We start from the raw sequence: 24,615 nt of genomic DNA, 5'->3' as shown, positions 1-24,615 counted from the left end.
AGTCTGACTGTCTAGTTGATTCTCTAGCAAAGTATTTCAAAGTTAGTCCATACAGATTGCTAAGCAAAATATTGGTCGGTGTTGTTAGACCCCCGCTTTTTCAGTATAAACAGGCGTTGGTCGCAGATGTTTGGATCCTTTTATAGCTTGTTCTTCCCCTGAAAATTCAAATTGGACTAATAGCTCATATTCTTAAAATTACCAGGACTCCAAAACAAGTCTTAATCTTCACCATTCAACAATAGAAATCGACGGTGTCATAAATTTGGTTTCATCTTCTCACTGGTTCCTCATTCAACTCTTCGGAAAATCTCGCCAAATCCCAAAAGAAATTCTTCTAACAGATCTTACAGTGTTCATGACTTATCTTAATACCCAAACCACCCTCTTAAATCTTCTATTCAATCGACAAACTCACGTCATCAACATACTTTTTTTCTGTCCATATCAATAATTATAAACTGATTCTAAGCTATCTAAATCTTACCATCATCAAAGGAACATATCAAAGTGATTGATACACTTTAGAAAATCCCATATAAGTTTACTGTGGTTCAAAGTTCTTAGAATTTCGAACGGAAAGGAGAAGATAAACAAAATGAAAAACGTAAGGGAATGAATTATATACTCATCTACGGAGTACTCTGACTGTCGGTTTATTGACGTGGAACACTATCAACTGTTTCTTTCAAATTCAAAAAGGTTCTAACGGGTGTGGCAAACTTTGTAAATGCTAGAACTAATTGTCGTTAACTATTATCACAGCTTGAAAAAAATCGTTGGTTGACTTCGTTTGACTAATAAGTCAACGACCCAAACACTAAAACAGAAAAATTTAGGACCCAAACACAAAGACATACCAAAATCTAGGACTCAAACACTAATTAACTCTTTTTGTGTCTAAGTTGTCCTCAATTTTCTACATTGTTGGTACTCGATTTTGTACTTATTATGGTGTTTTATGTGTTTGTAGGTATTTTGGGGCAATAAACATTTTTGGAAAATTCGGCTCGAAAAGTTTTTATTTGCACCCGGAGGACACGTGTTATTCGGAATCTCACTATTGGTTAAGGGGCACCTCAATTACTAAGGGATACCTTCTTTACTATTTACACCCCACTGGTTATTCGGCACCGACGGATTTGGTTAAGGGGCACATTCTTCTTCATTTCAAAAATCGGTTTTGGCGGGAAAGTTTTGCAGGCGACTGGCAGAATTAGGGTTCACCTTTTAGACGTGATTTCATGAGATTCAATAGCTGATTTTTGTTGGATCGGCTCAATTCAGATAGACAGGGATGGTATGGGCTTTGGAATCAGCTAAAATTGGTTGGATAATCCGTTCGGAGCAAGACATGGGAGTTTGATATTCACGGGATTTTTCAACATCATTTGGTCAGATTCTGTGTTGTGATTTGGTCGGAGTTGTTGCCTGTTCTGGATTGATGCCACCTTGTTACGACTAAACAGGATTGGTAAGAGCTTTAAATTCGATTGAATGAGAAGATTTCACATCATCTCGACAAAACAGGGCAAGCTTTCTCGGGAAAATTTCTGAGATATTTTGGGAAGGTTTGTGTGTGTTTCCAGCGTGCTAATATTCTTATGGAATGTGTGTGAGTCTGTTGAGAGTATGCAGAGTACAAGCAGACGCGGGAAGGAGTTGAGAAAGGAAATTATTCCCGTGACTATGAAGTAGAGAATAAGAGTAATCAATGAAGATTATATGGAGTTATTGTCGAGTATTTTGGTTTCTGAAGAGTATATAAAGGGTGCTGAGAGTCAGAGGAAGGTTACGAAGTGATTGGAGAGACAACAGGGTAAAGAAACGAGAGTTCGAGAGATCTGCTGCTGCTTCCATTGAAGAGAGCTCGAAGAACATAATACTGCAGAAGATAGTCGCAAAAAAACTGTCATCTATTCATAGGATTTGCAACAGTTTCGCAACAACAGTTGAACAGTGATAACGGCATTTCTCCTTTTTCATTCTTTGTAACACTGATTTGCAACAATAATAATTGTTATAAATACCCGGTTTTAATTATTTCTCACCTATTCATCATTTGTAAACCACATTTTGAGCAATTAAATCAACTTTTGAGCGTGTTTCAATCATGATGAGAGGGTAAGTACCCGGTGACTAAGGCAACAGAGGAAATTATTCACTCATGCTTGATTGGTAATTTCTTTTACAATTTCTTTAATTATTTATTTCATTTAATTCACTAGGATCAACATAAAGATAAAAATGGTTTTCTTAATTAGTTGTGAATCAATTTGATGTATTATGCTTAGAATTAATTCTTCGATAATTCATGCTTAGGGATTACAATTTAATATTTGGACACCTTAAAGATTAATAGTGAATTAATGAGAAAAGAGTTTAATAATAATTTCTGAAATATCATAGTGAACCAATCAACTAGAAGGAATAGTGGAATCCAGAGCCTTGGTCTATTTTTAAATCTTGAAATCACTTTTTATTTTGAGTTTGCTATATTTTTAGTTTTAAAATTAAGTCTGAAATCTGCTTTCACAAGTCTCAACGAACCTATTACTACAACATTATTGAAAACCCATCAATGACATATACCTCTCCATACCCAATAACTCCGTCTAGACATAACATCATTCAAATGGTCAAAGTTACTAAAATACTTGTTTTTTTTTACCCACAAATCCACTTGTTGATTAAACATTCTCCAAGATAATTTTGTTAGAAGAACCCGATTAAGAGTGATAGTTCTTCTAATATTCAAACCTCCCATAGCCTTGGGAAGAACAATATCCAACCATCTTTTAGGATAGATGCCACATCCAGTCTCTTGTTTTCCCCACTAGAAATTCATTTGGATAGAGTCTATTTTATTTGTGATCTTTTTTGGCATATGAAAGATTGCGAGATGATGATTAGTCTTATTTCTCAGAATAGATTGGTCGAGGATACTTCTACTAGAGGATGCACAATATCTGTTCTTCCAAACAACTATGCACCTTTGTAGTTGTCTATCAAATAAGTGACCAAGGTATTTTTCATGCAAAAACATTCTTTTTATCTGCAAATATTGATATAAAATTCTTGATAACACCTAGAGTTCTAGGTCTAAAAGCTTCAATAAATTTATCAAAATTTACAGCTTGACCTGAGAACTTGATAAATTGTTCAATTGTTGATGCTAAGTGTTGCTTCTCGAATTCTAGCTTTGATGAATATTGAGCAATCATCAGCAAATAGAAAAAAAAAAAAAAAAAAAAAAAGAGGGAGATGTGTGAACTATTTTTTGTGAACCTGAAACCATGAATGAGGTTTCATTTTTCAGCCACTTAAGGACCTAGAGAAAACTTCCATACACTACCACTATCTTTAACTTAGAGTCGATCGTGTTATGGGACAGTTACAATATAATCCTGGATAAATCTATCAAAGATGAATATTTTTTTAGTAGGAGCAATATTTTTGTGTAATGGTCTCCTAACTCTTGAAGTAAGAAGCTTACAGATTATTATATAAGTAACATTGCACAAACTAATTGGCCTAAGTCTATATCACTCAACAAGTTGGTGAAGGAGATGCACAATGTAGAGGAAGTCGATATTCCTTGGTTGTTCCTGGGACAAGGTTTTTTAAAATTGAATTGTGATGGCGCTTCTAATCAATCTAATGATGTTGTTATTGGGGGAGTGTTACGTGGAGATGATGGATCATTTCAATCTTACTATGCATAGTATATCTACAAGAACAACAATAATGTGGCAGAGGTATGGTTCTGTTAGAGATGTCTTGTTGGTGGCTATAAATATGGGAGTGAAGAAGCTAGAGGTGGAGAATGATTCGATGTTCACAATGCAGCTGTGCAGAAAGAAAATTGTTGTCCCATGATTTTTTCACAGTATGGTGAAAGATATTGAAAATCTAATGATGTGCTTTGAGGAAATTACTTTCATGCAAAGATACCACGAGGAAAATTATGTTGTAGACATCTTTGCTAAATCCGGATCAGCGCAAAAGATGGAAGCTTCATGGCTAGTCCATCCACAATGAAATCAGGAATTTGCTTAGAACCGATTTGGTAGGAGAGTTATTAAATATAGGAGTTAGTTTGTGTGCGTGATGGGAAATTTATCCAAAAAAAAAAAGAAAGAAAAAAATGTCTAGCCTATAACACTCTGAGCCTCCTAGGTGATCCTAGGTGAAATTATGATCGAGCTGTTTCAAAAAATATGTTTCCAAGTTTAATACTCCCTCCGTCCCAAATTAGATGAGCTAGTTGGTTTTAAATTTTGTTCCACAAATATATGAGCTATCTTACTAATCAAGAGGATATTTATAAAACTACCTTTTTAATCGATTATTGTTATTATTAGAAATATGTATCATTTGATAGTCATGTTTATATTCATTATGTAGGTGTTTTAAAATGCTTTTCAACGGTTATAAAGTTGTGAAAAATACTAGAACCCCCTTGCTATATGGGTTCAACATATAGAAGCCCCACTAAATGGATCATCCACTGTCAACTCCATACTTTGAGAAAATGATATTGCTAGGCCCAAAAAATCAATTTTTCTTCAGATCTAGCCCATAATTAATTATTACGAATTTTAATAATCCCAAGACTGCCATTTTGTATATAAACAAGAGAGAAATCATAATCTATTATCCGATTTCATTTTCACTTTCACTTTCTCTCACTTCTCTATCGTCTCTGCCCTGAAGAAAATCATAATCTACTTTCAGAGATCTCAAAACTTTAATTACCAGCAACTGATTCAACAACACAAAAATAAATCTAGATCGACATAGCTAATCAATCGTTCAAACAACAAATCCAGTGAAAAACACATCAAATTCTCACTGGATCTTGAATTTTAATGGAGTTTTTGTGTTGTAATGGAGAATAATTGAGTAAATACGTCATCAACGAAGAATTCTGAAGATTTAATCAACAAAGACTAAATTAAAGATAAGTTTCTTTTGCTGTATCCTTTTCATTTTTTAGTTTTGAAATTTTTTATTAAGATTTCAAAACCTAAAACTTCGATTTCAGTTCAGTTTTATCATCTGATTTATGATTAGCATTCAGATATACTTTCGTCTTTTATTTCTCTTCATTTTGAGTTAGAAATTTCGGATTTTTTTTTGAAAAAGAGTTTCCAAAATATTTAGGGTTCTTCGTCGAGAATCCGTCTATATATTCTATCATTTACCTGATTGAAAATTAGAATCCATATTTGTAATCCTCATGTGTGAATCTGTGTTACCCATTTAATATTTTTGTAAACGAAGTAGTTTAATTTTTTTCTACCTGATCTGATTTGTTGATTTTGTAGATTTCTTTGTGTTGGATTTGAAACTAGGAGTCAATTGATGAAGATGTTGCTTCTGTTCGGTTAATTAAAGTTAATGCAAGTTGTAAGGACGAAGGTGAATTCATTTATTGTTGTGAGAATACGCATATACTTATGTTGGATGAGTAGATGTGAAATGTTTTTGATCATTAATTGTTGTTGTTCAATTTGTTTAAGCATATCTGAAGCTGTAACAATTTCTAAACCAAATGAAATTGTGAATAAGAATCACAAATCAAAGAATTTTTTTATGTGATTATTATGCACAACATGTGTAACTTTCGTCTACACATCCAATTTGCATGTGTAACTTGCGTCTTCACATCCAATTTGCATGTGTAACTTGCGTCTACACATGCGATTAGCTTGTGTAAATTTTCTCTACACATCCAGATACCTTGTATATAATTGTGTAAATTAGATTCATGTTACATAAATAAACTGACAATGTTGTGAGCTTACAATTGTGCAACTATATTGGTTGACTTAACAATGCTTATTGTTACAGGGGTTGGGAACCAGTACGTCCAAGGAAGGGAAGGAGTACATTTTGGACATTTGGAAGCATAAGAAAGATTTTATGTGGGTGGATGAACAGGATGGCGAGGCTATCGAAATGGATTTTAGCGAAAAGAAGATTGAGGCCAGAAAGAGTTGCCTCAAACAATATGAGGTGATACATCAGTTGAACTCATGCGTAAACCTCACAGAGAACTCATTGTTTATGGCTTGTCATCATAATTTCTTGGTTGTATTCGAGATGACGAGTACCTGAGATTTCATTTACCTCTTAATTTCTTGTGCTTTTGGAGAATAAGTTTGTTACGATTCTAGGTTCAGAAGCTTGTCGTTATTTTATCTTTTTAAATAAATATTGCTACCATAGGATACCGCATATAAATAAGTTCTTATTTATTATCATGCTGTGGATAAGTATGCGACTTTCGTACTTACATTTATAGGAGGGTTCAGGGCCAAAAAGTAGTTACATAGATAGAATAATTGTTGCTTACCTTCTAGTTACACAAGCTAAGTGGATGTGTAACTTCTAGTTACACAAGCTAATTAGATGTGTAATTTCTAGTTACCCATGCTAATTAGATGTGTAACTTTTACGTACACATACTGATTGAATGTTTAACTTCTGGTTACATAGATTTTACTTACATATAGTAATGGTTGTTACTGATTGAAAATGTTGCATTCTTTTCATTAAGGTTGCATTCTTTTCATTCTGAAACGTGCATATAATATGTGAATGATTGTATGATATGAAAGTGGATGTGTAACTTCTTGTCAGTTCATAGCTTTGTGATAGTGAAAGTTGTAGCCGATGGTTGTGCGGGTGGTGGTACTACTGGAGGTGTGGTGCGAGTGGTGGAGAAATAACCGGAGGTGTCATATTAATTTGTGGTGGTGGAATTTCAAAGTGTTGCAGAAGGCAAGGAACCCCAAGTACCCACGTATTAGTGCATCACCAAGGAACAAGCTTGAGCATTACCAGATCCTGAAATACACACTCACCACAGAGTCCGCAATGCAGAAGATTGAAGACAACAACATTCTGGTATTCATTGTTGATATCCGTGCTGACAAGAAGATAATCAAGGATACTGTCAAGAAGATGTACACCATTCAGACAGAGAAAGTGAACACCCTTATCAGGTAAGCCTTCTTGCTTATCATACAGAGAAAGGTAGCATATGGATATATAAGTGAGGATATAGGTCGGGAATGGTTTCACTTAGCATGTGTAACTATACATTTCAAAAGGCATATAACATAGATTTGTTGACTTTGGGTTTTGTGGTTCGCAATTCATGTAGTAATCGTGAATAAAGAATGGTGCATGTTTTTTTCTCTCAAAAGTATGTTGTTTGAAGATGTTGATAATATTGTGCCTTTCAAGTGGAAGGTTCAATTTATTACTTGATCAAGAGTTGACGAAAGTTGCTGTAAGTGATGAGGTCAGAGCTTCTATTGTATATAAGATTAGCAGGGAGCGCATTGGCGAAGAAGTATGTTAATTATTTGGTTATTTTTGAAAAAAATGTGGTATGCTTCAAGGTATTTGTTGTTTCCTGCTAAATCTTTGTGCAGATTGATCTAATTGATAAACAAACGAATTATTGTAAATGAAAATTAAAGTAATACCTGTATTTTCCGTATATGTAGTTTTGATGTATAATTGATGCATATGGATGTGTAACTTGTAGATACACATACATATAACATGTGTAATAAAAAGTTACACATGCATATGGATGTGTAACTTTTAGATACACATGTCTTACACATGTGTAACTTCTGGGTACGCATGTGTAACCGTTTCTTGCCATACGCATATGTGAGTCCACACATATATATATATATACAAGTGTAACTTTGCATTACACATGTCATATGCATGTGTAACTTCTGGATACACATGCCATATGCATGTGTAACTTCTGCTTACACATTCGCACTATACTTTTATAATTTTGGGCATAAATTTAAATTTTATTTAAATATGGGCTTGACAATATATAAAAGGTTATGAATGTCCTTTAATAATTCGGGGCCTAGATTTAAATTTCTTTTAATTGAGGGCCTAATATTATGGGTTGGGCCTTAGCCTAATTTTTCCTATAAAGTTTACGAAAAACCGTGATATAGTTTAAGAGATAAATCATCTCTAAGTTTAACTAGTTATTATCCATAAGGGTATATTTGTAAAAAATACTTAAACATATTCCCCTTTCCCTCATTGCCTTAAGAATTGTGCAAACTACAACTAGCTCATCTAATTTGGACGGAGGGAGTATATTATTTTCATGCTTCCAAAAAGGAAAAACAATAGTGTGATATTCACACGTGGAATAATCCTATCGTTTAATCATCATCATAACCCAAAAAAGATAATCCAACGATTTATAGCTAATCTGATATCTTACACGTAAAAACCGGAGGCATATTTTTCTGAATTTGGTGCGAAATATAATCCTGTTTTATAGTCTAGACTAGAGATTCTGTGAAACAACAGCTCATACTATAGACCCCTAAACAGTCTTTCTCTCTTAAAAAACCATTTTCTCTCTCTAAAAATCAATTGTGTTGGATTCAATCAAAGAGATCAATGAATTCATCTAAGTTCATGGACAAACAAATCATGGATCTAACAGCATCACAAAACAACCCTAATAACAATAACAACATCTTTGATATTCTAAATCCTTCTCCTCAAGAAGAGCAACAAACTAGTAGTAGCAGCGTTGTTGGCGTGAAGAAAGATCTCAAAGAAGAGATATTACCTAGTTATGATTTTCAACCGATTCGACCTACTACTATTTCTTCAGTGAATCTTGATGGTGGGAGTAATACTAATCCTGATGGAGTTAGGGTTTGGAGTTCTGCTGATTCCAAAACTAATTCATCTGTTAGAGTATGTTCCTCTTTTTACTCTTACACTTTGATTATCTTTTTCTTTTCTTGATTTTTTTTTTTAATTTAGGTATAAATTTTTTACGATCATAGAGTTTTGTATATCGATTTTGCATGATGTTGCTTTGTCAGTTTGGGGTTTCAGTTTCATTTTTGAGGAAGGGGAAACTGAAATTAGGGTTTGTTCACCATTTGACAATTCTTGATAATTATGTTAGAAATAAGTGATTGGAGAATCAACTTGGGAGTGGGGATGCAATTAGAGGAATTGTATTTCCACCTCAGCATCTAGGAATCAGTTAGTCGACTTAATGCCACCGACTCGTAGCTAATATAGGTTGTAACCCTGTCTTGTTTGATAATCACTCTGTAAGAATATGGTATGGTATTGGAGAATCTTTTGGGGTGGATGTGACATCTAGGAATTGGTTGATTGACTTAACACGACACTGGCTTTAGCTAATTATAAGTAGTGTACAATTCTAGTTTGATTTGTATTTTATGAAGTCGAATGTGATAGAAAGAATGAAATTCTTAGTTATCGGGGTATTGCTATGTGTTGTTGGTGATCAGCGTGAAGGATATGGGAACTAGTGTATTTGTTAATCTTGAAGAACATATGTAACTGTATGCATCTTGCGTTAAGTTGGCTTCGGTGATTGTTGTTGTTGTTTTACCTAATAATCTCGCGAGGATGAAAAGTGAAGACCAATTCCACCTATTTCTGCAATGCAACTCTTTCTTTCCTGTTGGACTTCTGTTGAACATTATATTACAGTTATCTATGGACTTTTACATGGTTTTTGAGAAAAAAGATTACTGGTTGTTGTCTTTTACATGTTCTTAATGCATCATGCACAGATTTTTAACCCTTCTTTTGGGTTTTGATGATGTGTACAGATTTATGGCTCTGTTGATGCCAATGAATCTGCAAAAGTCACCCAAGAGAAAGATCGGAAGTCTTATGATGCAGCGGTAATGTCCGAGATTGACCGAGCAGTGAAGAAGCATGCTGACGATCTGCTTCATGCAATAGAAGGTGTCAGTGCCAGAATATCACAGATGGAGAGCAGAACTCGAAATCTCGAGAACTCGGTGGATGATTTGAAAGCGTCAATCGAGACCAATAATGGCAGCACTGAAGGAAAATTGAGGCTGCTGGATAATGTTCTCAGAGAGGTACTCTAGGTTTCTGGTTACTGTAACTGCACCTTTTTTTTGTCCTTTGTTCTTAAGTGTTAGATGATGGACTGGGTAGAATTATTTTTAATTTTCGTTGGTTCGTAGCAGTAAAAAAACTTCAGAGCGAGTTCATTTGCGACATGGTTTTTATTAAACTAACCAATTACATATATTAATTATAATTAATTAGCAAACACAATAAACATAGCATGTAAGTGCTGAAACTGTCCAAACCATTTGACTTTGTCAAACTAACTCAGGTTTCCTATTTGAGTCTCTTAACTTTCTATCGTACTTGGCTAGTTGGCTAAATTATTTGTTATAATAGTTGAAACCCTTGAATAAAGCAAATATGCAAGCTGCTATCATAATTGTTAATAAAACCTATTGATGCTATATTATTATTGGAGCTTGACTCTGCCATGCTACTGTGTTTGCATCATCGCTGCATGTGTACATTTCTGTTGTTTTGAAGGATAGAGGCTTTAGTAACGCCTTTGGAAATAATCCACTCCAGTTCAGCTTTGCCAACCAATCTCATGCTCCTACATCTCCCGTGTCTCCATAGAGATAAGACCAAACTTTTAATGTGAACTAAACCTGTTCCAAGTTTACCATTCACACAGCACACATCGATCAATATGATATCTTGTTGAGAAATTTAATACTAGGAGCAGTATGTGATTGACAGCCAAAATGAGGCACACTACAGAACTTAGGGTTCTTTTGCTTAAAAAGTTGATGGAGACATGGTTATTACAGTACTGAGTACATCTTCTGATTTCCCTGCAAAGATCAACAGGTGTAGGTTTAATCTGGTTAAACACTACCTTGCATCTATATTCCACGTTATCCACACTTCAGTATGACAACGGAAATTATAGGCAGATTTAATAGTTAGATTGGCATTCCTTGCGCAATACTCCTGATTCTTCAATGTCATTGCCATGCTTATATATATATCGGTTCCTTGGATCCACTCATATATTTTGCTTTGAGAAGGAAAGGATAGGAATAATCACCAGGGGATATAGGTCATTGCCCCTCGTTAGCCGTTTCACATTTGCTGATTTTGTATTGTTTTGTTTCTTTTCTTGTTGCAGGTACAAACTGGAGTTCAGTTCTTGCGAGATAAGCATGAAATAGCAGAGGCTCATCTGCAACTAGCAAAGCTGCAAGCCTCCAAGGGAGACAAACAACCTGAAATCCCAAATAGCATCACTCACTCAGATACTCTGCAACAACCGGCTTTTGCTTCTCAACAATCTCCCCAACATCCAGTTGTTCCACAACAACCACTTCCTGTTATCTCTCCTCCTAATGCTCCTCCACCCCCACCCCATCAAAACACATACCAAGTTCAGCTTCCTCCTCAGGCAACCCAAAACCAGATCCCCTCCATTCCTCAGCGAGAGACATACTTTCCACCACCAGGTCAATTGGCGGAGGCTACACAACAGCCCTATCAACTGCCTCCTGCTCAGCCGTCCCAACCTGGTGCACCGCATCAACGTTTCCAACCTGTCCCGTCTCAGCTTCCGTCTCACTACTCTCAAGCATCCCAGCTTCCTCAGCACCACCAACCTGTTGGTCCGATGAACCCTTCTCTTCCTCACCACCAATCTTCAATAAGCCACCCTTCCGAGGAAAATCATTATGCTCCACCTTCGAGCTACCCACCAAGTATCAGGCAATCTCCTTCCATTACTCAGCCACCTAGTGGTCCCTCTTCTTCCCAACATTTCTATGGTAATTCTCGCATGCATGAGTCCCCAGCAAGCCAAACTAATTCAGGGTTTTCTGCTGGGTACATCCCATCACCTGGTGCTAACTTTAACGACTCCTATGCGTATAGTGGATCCCCTTCTCACTACACTAACAGTTCAGCAATGAAACCACCACCCCAGCATTCTTCATCCCCTTCAGCCCCTAGTGGTGGTGGTGGCGGAAGCGGTTACCCTCGTCTCCCTACTGCTCAGTTATTGCCACAAGCATTGCCTACTGCCAGTAGTGTCAGTGGCGGCAGTGGGTCATCAAACTCTGGTGGGAGTGGAAACAGGGTCCCTATTGATGATGTGGTAGATAAAGTGGTATTGATGGGATTCTCAAGGGACCAGGTGAGGACTACTGTGAGGAAACTTACAGAGAATGGTCAATCTGTTGATCTTAATGTGGTTCTTGATAAACTGATGAATGGACACTGAGCAAGTTGCCAACCCTTGAATGGTAAATGGAGGCTTCTTTTCTTGATTTATTTGTATAGAGCTATAGAAACTATGCTCTCTAAACCAGCTTTCTTTATTGGGAAGAATATGTTTCTAATGGGTCTGACTGGTGAGAGTCGGTAGTGACACATAATCTGCATGTCTATGATTTGATTGTAATCTTTCGTTCTTTTTAGGTAATGACACATAATCTATGATTTGATTGTAATCTTTCGTTCTTTTTATTTCCTTTTCGCCTGTTATTCGAGTACATATTTCTGTAAACCTGGCTCCTTGAATCTTTGACTTCACATCGTGATAATTCGTGTTCCTTATATATAACAGCTTATCAGTGATTTATCACTGGCTTTGCATCGGTATATCTTCTTCTGCTTTAATTGCTTTTTTAAAGCTCATAGAACTAGTTCCTCGTCGTTGTTCTCCTTTCAGTAGGAAATATTGGCAAAGGTCTGTGATCAGTGGTGGGCAAACCAAACTGAAGTACTTCTGACTGTGAGGTTTAAAGGTTTTTCCTTCCATCTTACCTTTGATTTTCTGAACAATGAGGTTGAGGTAAATCACTGGGTGTGTGGTACTGACCTCAGTATTGTTGCGCTCTTGACCCAAGAAGAATCATTCTTGTGAAAAATACGGTTTAGTCCAAAATCACGTCCAAATATACTAGTTAGTCCTAACCCATTTAACTAGGTACAAATTAGTCATTTTTTATGGAAAGTACGTAAATAACCTTCCTGATTTACAATTTAGTCCAAATATTTGCAGTTTAGTCCAAAGTAACTTATCATGATGTCAGCAATTTTAAATAATATATAAAAAAAAATCAATTTATCTTTCGAACCGTTTGTCCAAAATTCACAAACTTTATATATTCAGAAAGCTCTTCCCGAGAGCTACAAAAAGAGTACCCATATGACTATATAATTCTCATTTAAAAGAAAAACTTAGTTTACATTGGTGTAAAAATATGTACACATCTACAAAAAATACAACCCGTTTACAGCCCAAACTCCGTACCAACACTAGCTCCAATGCTCAAGCACTCTTAACCCTGCTGCTGCAAACAACTACAACACTTCAACCATTCAACTCAAATTTTTTATCCGATTTTGTAGCTTTCCAATCTTAGCTGCACTTCTTTGCAGCAACACTACCCATCCAACAACAACATAAATTCCTACTCCTCAGTACCACCAACATCACACATTTCAGATTTCATCTTTGCAATTCCATCGACATTTCATATTTATTCACCAAATTACCACTTCAGAGTTATACCATTAGTTACTCAACTGCACAATTCCTTGTACTGCAACATAGAAGCAAACCCATTCTTCCAAATTTCCCATAGCATCACCTGCAATTGCTTCATAGCCAGCTGCAACTCATTTCGTTATTAGCTTACTCACTGCAACTCATTTCGTTATTGCTTCATAGCCAGCTGCAACTCATCACCTGCAATTGCTTCATAACAATACACAACGCTTCTTCATTTCGTTATTAGCTTACTCACTGCAGACTCTAAATTTTTGTGTAAAATTTTTTGGTAAGTAGTGATAGTAGAGAAGATTGATGGAAGAATGCAAACCATAAAATTTAGGCAAGGAAACTTACGGGTGGAGAGAGAAAACAAAGGCAGGAAATGAAATTTGAAGCTAACCTTAGAGAAGGTAAGAGCATAACTCTCTTGCTCTTCAAGGATAACCTTAGAGAAGGTAAGAGCAGAACTCTCTTGCTCTTCAAGGATGTCTAGGAAAATACTTCCACTGCCGTTCATATTCGGGTGAAATAATTTCGTCATAAATGCAACCTGAAATACAAAATAAGAAAACATGACCTTAAGATGTAAGACCAGAGAACATACAAGTTACTACAACTATGCAATGTAATGATAACCATACAACCATATTAAGAGAATTATAAACCACACACATGAGGTTAAGTTACCAAGAGTGCCAATAAAAATAAAAGAGTACCGCTAAGGGCTAAATCTCATTTTTTATTTGGGAAGAATTACGTGATCAATATAGCTTATGCGATATATGTCCATATATTGTGATTTTTGTCACATGTGCACAACAATGTACACTTGTATTACATGTGTGCTATTATGTACACATGTAACTTCGGTAAATGTGTACAACAATGTCCACTTATATTATAGGTGTACCAATATGTACACATGTAATTTATGTTGTAACCAAAAGTCACCGGCTCATATCATCACTGATTCGACATTTAAGAAATGAAAAAAGATTGTTCACTAAAATTTGATTAAGAGTCGTAGAGTGGCTATTATGTACACGTATAATCTTTGTCACATGTGTACCACAATGTACACTCATATTATAGGTGTACCAATATTTATACATGTAATTTTTGTCATAACCAACATTTAGTGACTCTAGCATCACTGATTCGACGTCCAATAAATGAAAAAAGATTATTCACTAAAATTTGATTAAGAATCCTATAATGGGCCTGAGCCGATTTTTGAAACTCATGTAACTAGCTATTACCAAATTTAGGCTTCAAGTCTTGTCATATTTCAGAAGAATGCCAATCGTTATATATCGCCTAATTTAGGCTCTGAATATTTTCCAATATAGACTTATCTACAGCATTAGCACAGTCTTGTTATTTGGGAAAGCTAGCTTACTATTTTACTCAAACTCCAGCTAATTCTCTGAATTGTGTCTAATGAATATTTTTTTCCTATATGGTCTCAAATCATTACCAGTAGACGACTACTTTTGGCAGTACTTTAAGTTACTTACCTTAGTTTCCACTATGACATCACTCAATTAAAAACGCTAAATACAATAAATGATAAATTAATATACACAGGAAAATTAATCTTTAACTATATATCGTTAGGTAGATGTGAATCCTTATAAAAATTGAACCCAAATTCACCCTAACTTTAACATCGTATAGCAGAACTCAAATTCCACTAAATCAAATAGACTGTGAACCAACAAAGTAATATTATCTTATTGAACTAAGACGAAAAATATAAACTTGGATTACGTACAGGTGCACAAATATGTACACTTGCACTACGTACGGGTGTACCAATATGTACACTTGCATTACGTACATGTGCAGCAATATGTACACTTGCATTACGCACAAGTGCACTAATACGTACAATCACTACCATCTCTAGTTCATTGTTGCCAAACAAAGCAACTAGAATCATGTATAGAATGATAAAAAATCAAATTTGTAAACATTTATCATGTACTCAAATATATATGTACTCAAAACAAAACCACTATTCAAAATATTTTTAGACTCTCATACCTATCACGTGTCCAAGTTTCTACTGAATAAGTTAAGAATTAGCACCAGGTACTATCCATAAACTCATCAAATTAAAAAAAATTGAAAAAAATGTTGTGCTCATTATTTTTCCGACCTAAGAAAGATTTAGAACTTAGCAAGTTTTTGTCTTATTAACACTACCAGAAGAATACAAGCAAAGGTGTAAGCATAGTCACTGGAGCACATGGTTTTCAAACAGCAAAATGAAAATTGATATCCCAACTAGTGACCAACAAGGATACTTAAGTATAGTTGAAAATTGAAATGTATATTCTTGTTAGACAGTAGGAAACATTTAGTATACCTGTAAATGGTGTGTCTTCACTTCCTTTTGGAACATAATCTGAAAAAGAAAAAACTGTCAAAAGTAAAAGCAATAAGCATAAAACAACAAGAACAGGGGGAAAGGAAGAAGAAAAGCAAATCTAGGCGGTCGACAACCAGGAGTACATACACGTGAAAAATGAACAGTCAATTTCATATGAACGTGACACCAAAATATGCTGACAAGTGAAAGCAACACTCAAGCACTCAATCCCATATCATAGGAAAATAATAGTAACAAAATGAAAAGTTAAAAAGAAATTTCTTCCATAATTTTGCTCTTTTTTTTGTAATTCATTTCAGTCTTCTACCGACTACAATTTCCCTTTGACGTAATAAAAAGGAATGTACCAATTGAGAAAGCCATTCATAGACAACAATAAAGGTAATAAAAAACCTCGGAGAACCAAATCCATATTATGTTAAGACAAGAAATGTCACTTAGTGAAGGCCGGGCAACAATGTGACAATGAATCAATCATCAATTTTCCCACATCCACAACAACAATTGTTAAAAAAATTAAGATTTAGCAAGCACAAACATGTGATAATGAATCAATCATCAGTTTTCCCACATCCACAACAACAATTGTTAAAAAATTAAGATTTCATTCATATTTTCTAGCACAAGGAAAAAGAAATGTATGCATTTACATTGACGACAAGCTACCAATATATAACAGATGACAAATAAGTAAACTACAGTAAAATCAAATGAATCCCAGCGAAGCAAAATAAATTGAAAGCTTGTATTTGGAGATTTTTATCTCAAAACAAAGAGATGCTCATAGATTTAAACTCTCATCATAAATCGAATAACAAATTCGAACTGAAATTAAAGTAATTAGGTTTTTAGACTTGTAGTTTTTTTTTTCCCTAAAATTGATTTCAAATCAAATCAATAAGGTAACAGTTTGATCAAAATAAGTGATAAGAATATATTAAACTTATCTTTGAAAATCTCTATCAATGATGAAATCTTCAAACAAGTTTGCTGAAAATTGAATTTATAACTTCCCCCTAAATCTTCTCGAAAAGTTAATGATGACGACGATCTAGGTTTCCCAAATTGAATCAAGTGTCTGTTTGATTGTTAGATTTGTTTGGGGATCGAAATTTTACTAAAACGAGATTAGGATTTCGTATTTCCACGGGAGAGAAAGCTGTATCGAGTTTCGGCATGAGAAAGAATGAATGAACATAAACCTTACGATGAAAAGGAACGTCACATTTTAGCTGATGGGTGTTTTGGGCATTAAAGAAAAATATATTGGACCGAATCGTTCTCAAAAGGATTGACTCGTTTAAAATATTGCAAATTTGGATCTCCTAGTACTAGGTTTTGGGAGGTAGGACTAGAGCGTTCAAAACCCAGTATATTTGGGACTAATCGCTTAATTGCTACATCATTCTTTCCTGTTGCTAGCTGCTAGCCTACACATCCTTGTCCTGGAGTTCAAACCCTTGACGCCTAAAATGGACTGGTGGAGTACAAAAGGTTGGAGTACGTCATCCATAAGAAAAGGGTTCAAGACTAGTTCTGGTGGTTGCCCCTATTGAGGATACGCATGAGTTTGCCAAGGATTGTTCTCATAGTGGCGGTTCCAACATAATGATGGCCTAGTTTTCTTTTTATTTCAACTCCGGGATCGGTGATGGTCCTGACTCCCGACGGTCGAGCTGCTCAGAGACGAAATTTGGGCGGAAATAAACAAACCATAGGATGACTAAGCATTCATTATTGCTTTTAGTATTTTATTTTTCTATTCTATAACCCGACTCTAGTTGTCCAAAAAGAGAAACCATAGGAGCGAATGAAAGAAACAGCATTTGTTTCTTAGCTTGAAGTGGTAATCACACTGCAAACCCCCACCAAACACCAAAACACCCTAAATCAAAATTCAATGCAACTTTACTTTACTGATTTCTAGGGTTTTATTTTCCACAGCATTTCCATAATAATGAAGCTTGAAGAAACCTCTTTGACTAACTATCTCTTGATCAATCTTGCACCCTTGTAAGTACTACTTTTGATTCATGTTTCTCTTCTCTCTAAAATCTAAATGTTGTTTCTACGATTTCCATTTCACTGTTTCATCTTAGTTGGTTTGATTGTGTTTTGCAGGACAAAGGCTGATCCTGCGATTCTTGCAAAATATGTGACTGCATTTTTAAAGAAGGAGAAACCTATGGAGGAGCTAAAGAAATTTTGTGCTGAGAATCTGGTGGATTTTCTGGGAAATGGTACGTCTTCTTCTCTGGCGTTATTGGCTTTGAGATTCATTCTTTTATATAAGTTTTGATAGTTCAGATTATCTGATTATGACATGTTGCAATAGGGATTGGAATACCCCAAAGTGTAATGTTCATATATATTTTTTTTTTTTTGGTTTGCTCCCATCTTGCTTCTTGTAGGCACAGAGTTATTTGTCTCGAACTTGTTCAAAGCCATAGATAAAGGTTCAGTTGTCACGTTACCTGAAAAATCGGATGTTATTGAGCAAGTTGGTGTATATCCTTGTCTTTCTACAAAGGATCTGCCCCAAGCGCCCAGACTGAGAATTGCATCTAGGAAGAGAGGTTGTTCCTCTTCTGATCACAATTTAGAGAAACAAGGTTGTGAGGATGCTGATTGCAAACTCAAGCATTGTAGAGAAGAGACCCATTTACAGTCTAAAGAAGCTCGTGAGGCTGTTGATCGCAAACTTAAGCACTGGAGGGAAGAGACCCGTTCTCAGTATGAAAAAGCTCGGGAAAACGATGCTCGAATACTTAAGCATTCTAGGGAGGATACTCATTATCAATCTAAAGAAGCTCCCAAGGATGATGACCGCAAACGTAAGCATAGTAGGAGAGAGACCCATCCTCAGTCTAAAGAAGCTCTCAAGGATGATGAACGCAGACCTAAGTGTAGCAGGAGAGAGACCCATTCTCAGTCTAAGCGAGTTCGCAAGGGTCGCAAACGTCTGCGTCGTCGTAGGAGGGAGACCAGTCTTTGGAGAAAGATGTGGCAGGGCAGTATCTTCAGAGGCCTCCTAGTAGAGTTCGAAGTGAAATTTTTAAAAATGGGAAGAGGTTATTGGGTAGTGATCCTCCATCAAGTGACAATCTAAAAACGGATGACTCTGGCTCATCAAGAAAAAACACAGAGATCAATGCGAAGCTTCCTAACCCTGCTTCATCAAGTGAAAGTCTAAAAGAAGATAACGCTGCTTCTTCAAAAAAATCGACAGAGATCAATGGAGAGCATCCTAGCCCTGCTTCAACCTCTAACAGTTCTTGGGATTTAGAGATGCAGAGCAGAGTGAGCCCACCACCACCCTATGCTGATCCTGGTGCTTGTAGTGATTTTTCTATGGGCCTAGGTTGTAATCCGTTAGACAGAGGACTCGAAAAGACTCCTGGATACTGGAGCCAGCATCATTCAGTATTTACTGAGTATGTATTTCAAGAAAGGGAGTTGCAAACACGTGGGATGATTCCATGGATGCCTATTGAAAGACGGCATCCTTTTCATCCTAGCAGTTGGCAAAGAACTCATGGACCGCCTATAAATCAAGGGAGGCCTACGGATGCTTTCCATCCTTTCAGTTGGCAAAGAACTCTAGGACCGCCTGTGAGTCACACACCGAGAATTGGCAATGGCATGCCTCATCAACGCTGTAGAGACTTCGAAGAACTTGGCTTTTGTCTCAAAGGAGATGTATGCCCAATAGATCATGGTGTAGATCGAATTATTGTGGAAGATATTCAGGTACTCTACTGTTTAAATACACAAGTGGTCTCTATGATAGAGAGATGTCATTAAGACGTTTGTTGCTGTTCTACAACATTGCGCTACATTTACCAGCAAAAATGTTTGCAATACATCTCAAAAATACTTGGTCTCTTATATCAAATGTCAGTCCATGTTTTAGGGTATTAATGTTCATCAACAAATTGAGCATCTGCGGTTTGTAATTGTTTTTGCATTTCAACATCGTTTCATCTGTTCTTGACGATTGATTGGTTTTGCTGCTTACAGAGCCTTTCACAGCTCAATCTCCCTGTTTCACTTTCAAGAGCAAACTTCACGGGAACAAGAGCTAGAACAGCGCATTTGAATTCAGAATGTCCACCTTCAGGTCTTTCAGCACACAGTAACCTTATTCACAGTAATACTAGTAGGCCTTTGATGACTGCAAATAGGTCAGGATTGCCCAAATTACCGTCTACGTCTACAGGTGCAAGTGCAGTTGACTTATATGATCCTGATCAGCCTCCTTGGAACATTGCCTGTGGTGAATCATCTAATGCATTAATAGTAAAACACACTTCACACCAGAAAACTTTACGCACTCTATATGTCAGCCACATTCCCCCAAAAGAGAACAAGATAGAACCCCTTCTTTCCCATTTTCAGAAATTTGGAGTGGTAGATGACATTTTTATAACAACTGATAGAAAAAAAGCCTACATCCAGTTTTCAAAGAGAGAATCCGCAGAAGCTGCAATAAGTTCACCTGATGCTGTGCTGGGTAACCGCTTCATCCGGTTATCATGGGCTTACAAGGATAGACTTCTTGAACTTGATGAAAGCAGTTCCAGTACTCCCCATTTATCGCCGCAGACATCTCTTGCCAGTAGACGAGAAGAAGACCTTTCGTTTGAACTCCAAGAGGTTAATGCTGCACCTGTAGCTGATAATCACAATCTCGCATCTTCTTCCCAAAAGAAGATAGGAAGCTCGGAAATTTTTATTGAGGAGCCTCGACTAAAGCAGGAGCTGATCGACGAAAACCAGAGTGACCTCAAACCTGAGGAGCAAGTAAGACCCAGTATTGACCTTTTGCCATCTTTTTGTTCTTTAATATTTATAACATGTTAGCTAAGGTTATATAATATTTTCTGTTTGGGGAAAATTAATCTGTGGATATTGAAGCATTGGTCTCATGGCTAGGAAGTACTCCGTAATAAATAGTTCAAGTTTACAATAACAAAAGTTAGTTTCTGGTTAGTTTAAGTTTATATGGAATAGTGAATAGTAGAGTGAAGTATCTGTATATGGTAAATCCTTCTACTGGAAGTCTGAAACATTTGGTTATGTACAGGTTTTATCAGTAAAGACTCAAGAAAATACTGAAAAAGCTGTTGAGAAACATGAAGTGGGAAGAGTAACTAAGGGTGCAACCAAAATCCCCACCAATCTTGTTGATTCTGGGTACCCGCAAGGGAATATGAAAACATTGGACAATCCAAAACTCACAGATCTTTCAGATGCAGCATTTCTGGCCGAGGCTGTAGTACCACCTGGGTTGTCTTCGCCACCATCAAGCATCATAAGATTGGCATGTAATGTGGCGTCTCAGGCAACAATTTCCACAGATACGGAGAAGCTGGTTGCACAGAGGAACATTAATGAGAATTGCCAGAACCTCAATATTGTATAGTGATGTAAGCATTCTATCTCTCTTCTTCATACCTTTTTTAATAAACCAGAGATATATTAAATATTGACTGAATAAGTTGAGACATTTCTGCAATCATGTAGCCTGCATTAATCTAGTCGTTTCCACGAGAGTTACCATCAATTCTTACCATGATTTAAACCTTTTTCCAATTTATATGCAGGATTGGCAGAGGCTCAATAATTTTAATGCTACTCCGAGAACAGTCTACTACTACTATGAGCCCAATATAGGCGACAACAATATGGATATCCTTAGTTATAATGCACCAAATCAATTCTCTAGAATATAAAGCCTGACGTGATTATTACTGGCTAAATGCCTTTTTGGATGAATCATTATAAAAAAAAAATATATATATATATATATTCGCACAACTTTTGGCAGCATATTTTCGAGCTTGTTGTATGCTATTATTCAGCCTACATATGACCTATCAAGATAACCTACCTATGTGGTAACTTAAGTGTACAGTATCATCTTTTTTTTTGGTTAAAGTGTGTTGTCAAAAAGGGAGAAAGTCAGATTAGCTTTCACTCACTCATACGGCCATAATGGAATCGGAAATGATAAAGGAACCGAGGGGAATTCCCGATTTTTATCCCGACGGAAGCAGAAAAGGGTGTGGGCTCCACCATTTAACGGACCCCCTGATTTTTCCTGGGAATAAAAATTGAGATAATCCCTGCGGTAACTGTATCACTTTCCCAATAGAATTCCATCATATGTTTAAAAAATTTATGGGGTGTATTGGATCAGGGTTTAAATGAATAAAAATAGATAAATAGTTTTACCAAAATATAATGGATATATAATGTTTCTTACAAGAATCACGTAGATTCTATATTACTTTGGATTATAATGCATTGAATTAAGATTAATTTAGATTTATAAAAGTTAAAATGAATTACCAAATCGTAATATAGTTGAAAAAAATCAAGGTTATCACGTGGCGTTGGGTGGTGGGTGCTGGTGGTGGTTGGCGGTCAGTGTTGGTGGGTGCTAGTAGTGGTTGGTGATCGGTGTTGGTGGGTGATGGTGGTGGTTGGCGGTCGATGGTGGTGGTCGATGGTGGTAGTTGGTGGTCGATGCTGGTGGGTGATGGTGTTGGTCAGTGCTGATGTAATGGTGGTTGTTGTTGTTGTTGGTGGTGGTCGGTGCTGATGTAATGGTGGTGGTTGTTGTTGTTGGTGGTGGTGCATGTACTGGTTGGTGGTGTGTGGTGGAGGTGGTGGTGGAAAAATGTAACGTGCAGTGATAAAAAAAGAAAACCAGAAAAAATAATAAAATTGTCCATAAGAATCCATGAAACTCATGTGCTTTGGATTGAGCTTAGTATGAGATAGTACCATACATATTTTCACTATAAATATCCATAAAAATCCTAATATATCTTGCTCATCAAGTATCCTAAGAACTCTTAAACGAATAGAATACCTAGGATAGTTGTGGAATCTAAAAAAATCTAAATTGAATACCATAGATATATAAATGATTCCTTGCATATCTTAATTGAACATTTAGGAGTTTTTAGGATTGTTAAATATCCATATAAATTCTAATCAAATACACCCCTGAGTTTCTTCTTTCGATCGATTAATAACTATCCGTTCTACTAAGACTCCACCGAGGTTGATGTAGGACATACATCCTTAATTTGGAAGTCATAGCTATTTTTGTATTTTGGTATTTCTTTTGTGTAAAATTAGTAATTTTAAGTATTAGTAAGGGCCTATATAATTCTTTTTCCACGAATCCTCTTTTATCTTTTATTTATCTCTTCTTTAATAGCGTCTACTCGCATCCATGTTCTTCCATTCGCATCTCTGGCAATCTCCTTATTGCATTCTTCCTTTATCGTTCTATATTAGTTGGCATCAGAGCCAAAAAATTTAGATTCTCATCTAAAATTCGATCCTCTTCCGCAAATCAAAAACCTAATCTTTCAAAATAAGACACTAGTTTTCTTTTCGTAGTCAGAAAGTTTTATTCCTTTTAAAATGGATAAGATGATGATGAGTTAGGTAATTATGAATTTGAAGAAGTACATAAATATTGTGGCGAACATTTTTTAGGAATGATTCATCCTATATTACCTTTGGAACCTTCTTTTTCCTAAAGAAATAATATTTTCATGTCAAGGTGTTTCATTGGGGGAAAGGTTTGTGATATGACTACTGATGGTGGTAGCATAGATAACTATATTGCTTCTATTGTGGTGGAGAAGTTAAATCTACCAGTTACTCCACATCCAAATCCTTACTCAGTTGGATGGGTTAATGGTTCTACTTCTCAGGATATTACACATCAATGTCTCGTGAACTTTTCTTTTCCTGGGTATGAAGATTCAGTTATGTGTGATGTAATCAACATGAATGCTACACATCAACTTATCGGAAGACCATGGAAGTATGATATTCGCGCATTTCACAATTATTATGAGAATACGTATACTTTCTTCCATAGCGAAGAAGGAAAATTTTAATTCCCTCCAAGTCTACTGCAATTCTCAAAGAGCACATTGATTGGAAGACTCGTGCTTTAGTAACTACCACAATCGGGTCACAACAATATCATATAATACATCAAGCAAAAGATCACGTATCGAGATTAAAGAGGATTCATCATTAACTAAAAACATTGTTGTTTCTGCTGCAAGAGTTGGTTAAGAGTGTTAGCGCATTTCTCGGTCGAACTCGTAAGTTTTTCTATCTCAACCTTGTTGTCAATGTTAGTAGCATAAAAATATAGCTTGATTTCTAGTTTACTAAAATTAAGTCTCGGGCTAGGTTAGAGTATAGTAGTTGAGTATCAGACATCACTGAATAACCCTCAAAGATTGAAAAATGAAGATCAAAAGATATTTGGAGAACTTCATGAACAAAGAGATATGTGAAGACTGAACCATTCTGTTTACTCACAAGTATAACCATTATATCTATATGAGACTATGTTGTATGACTTCTACTAGATATTGAAAAGAAGAAATTTTGAGTCAATCTTGTTTTGTTAAACATCTCGAAATATGATTCAAGCAATAGTTGTTTGTATACTTGACAAACTTAGTTAAGAACAATTTATTGTTTATGAACTATTTTCGATTCAAGTTAATCCATTGAAAATTTCTCAAGCAATGATGTTCATCATCTATGGCTATTGGGGGAGCTTAAAGAACTACCGAATTCTGGGTACAAGACAGTACACGTAACCAGTATGCGTATCGTCGTCATCTGAGTTCCGGAATAAGGGTACGTGTTCCTTATACACATACCCCTTAGTTCTAAGTTCCGTTATGGGTTGACGTACACAATACGCATACCTTGGCCATCTGAATTCGTGAAC

General features: G+C 36.0%; 3 protein-coding genes across 3 annotated transcripts; 2 read left to right on the top strand and 1 right to left on the bottom strand.

Annotated features, from left to right (window-relative positions):
* Positions 1–8,343: 8,343 nt before the first annotated feature.
* Positions 8,344–12,537, top strand: LOC113282456 (trithorax group protein osa-like). The gene is made up of 3 exons (XM_026531459.1): positions 8,344–8,772; positions 9,672–9,950; positions 11,057–12,537. The coding sequence occupies exons 1-3, from the start codon at positions 8,467–8,469 to the stop codon at positions 12,155–12,157; spliced, it is 1,686 nt and encodes a 561-aa protein (XP_026387244.1). The 5' UTR covers positions 8,344–8,466; the 3' UTR covers positions 12,158–12,537.
* Positions 12,538–13,463: 926 nt separating this feature from the next.
* On the bottom strand, positions 13,464–16,193 carry LOC113279467 (ubiquitin-conjugating enzyme E2 13-like). Its single transcript, XM_026528161.1, has 5 exons — positions 16,178–16,193; positions 15,807–15,845; positions 15,276–15,367; positions 13,836–13,985; positions 13,464–13,553 (listed from the first exon to the last, which is right to left on the bottom strand). Exons 1-5 carry the CDS (start codon positions 16,191–16,193, stop codon positions 13,464–13,466), a joined length of 387 nt encoding a protein of 128 aa, XP_026383946.1.
* A 1,467-nt stretch (positions 16,194–17,660) lies between these two features.
* LOC113277718 (zinc finger CCCH domain-containing protein 27-like) lies at positions 17,661–21,795 on the top strand. Its single transcript, XM_026526737.1, has 6 exons — positions 17,661–17,843; positions 17,952–18,070; positions 18,242–19,580; positions 19,851–20,633; positions 20,917–21,259; positions 21,437–21,795. The coding sequence occupies exons 3-5, from the start codon at positions 19,119–19,121 to the stop codon at positions 21,253–21,255; spliced, it is 1,584 nt and encodes a 527-aa protein (XP_026382522.1). The 5' UTR covers positions 17,661–17,843; positions 17,952–18,070; positions 18,242–19,118; the 3' UTR covers positions 21,256–21,259; positions 21,437–21,795.
* The last annotated feature ends 2,820 nt before the right edge of the window (positions 21,796–24,615 follow it).

The sequence above is a fragment of the Papaver somniferum genome, chromosome 5 (genome assembly GCF_003573695.1).
Source record: "Papaver somniferum cultivar HN1 chromosome 5, ASM357369v1, whole genome shotgun sequence".
Taxonomy (NCBI): domain Eukaryota; kingdom Viridiplantae; phylum Streptophyta; class Magnoliopsida; order Ranunculales; family Papaveraceae; genus Papaver; species Papaver somniferum.
The sequence above is the reverse complement of the archived record's forward strand: the minus strand, read 5'-3'. Positions and strand labels throughout refer to the sequence as shown.

Excerpts from the sequence above, each read along its gene's own strand:
- LOC113277718 (XM_026526737.1), top strand. The coding sequence starts at position 19,119 with ATGCAGAGCAGAGTGAGCCCACCACCACCCTATGCTGATCCTGGTGCT. Across the intron at positions 19,581-19,850 it reads TTATTGTGGAAGATATTCAG|AGCCTTTCACAGCTCAATCT; the intron begins GTACTCTACTGT and ends TGCTGCTTACAG. Across the intron at positions 20,634-20,916 it reads ACCTCAAACCTGAGGAGCAA|GTTTTATCAGTAAAGACTCA; the intron begins GTAAGACCCAGT and ends GGTTATGTACAG.
- LOC113282456 (XM_026531459.1), top strand. The coding sequence starts at position 8,467 with ATGAATTCATCTAAGTTCATGGACAAACAAATCATGGATCTAACAGCA. Across the intron at positions 8,773-9,671 it reads AAACTAATTCATCTGTTAGA|ATTTATGGCTCTGTTGATGC; the intron begins GTATGTTCCTCT and ends TGATGTGTACAG. Across the intron at positions 9,951-11,056 it reads TGGATAATGTTCTCAGAGAG|GTACAAACTGGAGTTCAGTT; the intron begins GTACTCTAGGTT and ends TTCTTGTTGCAG.
- LOC113279467 (XM_026528161.1), bottom strand. Across the intron at positions 13,986-15,275 it reads GTGTACATATTGCTGCACAT|GTTGCATTTATGACGAAATT; the intron begins GTACGTAATGCA and ends TTTGTATTTCAG. Across the intron at positions 13,554-13,835 it reads ATGCTCTTACCTTCTCTAAG|CTGGCTATGAAGCAATTGCA; the intron begins GTTAGCTTCAAA and ends AATGAGTTGCAG.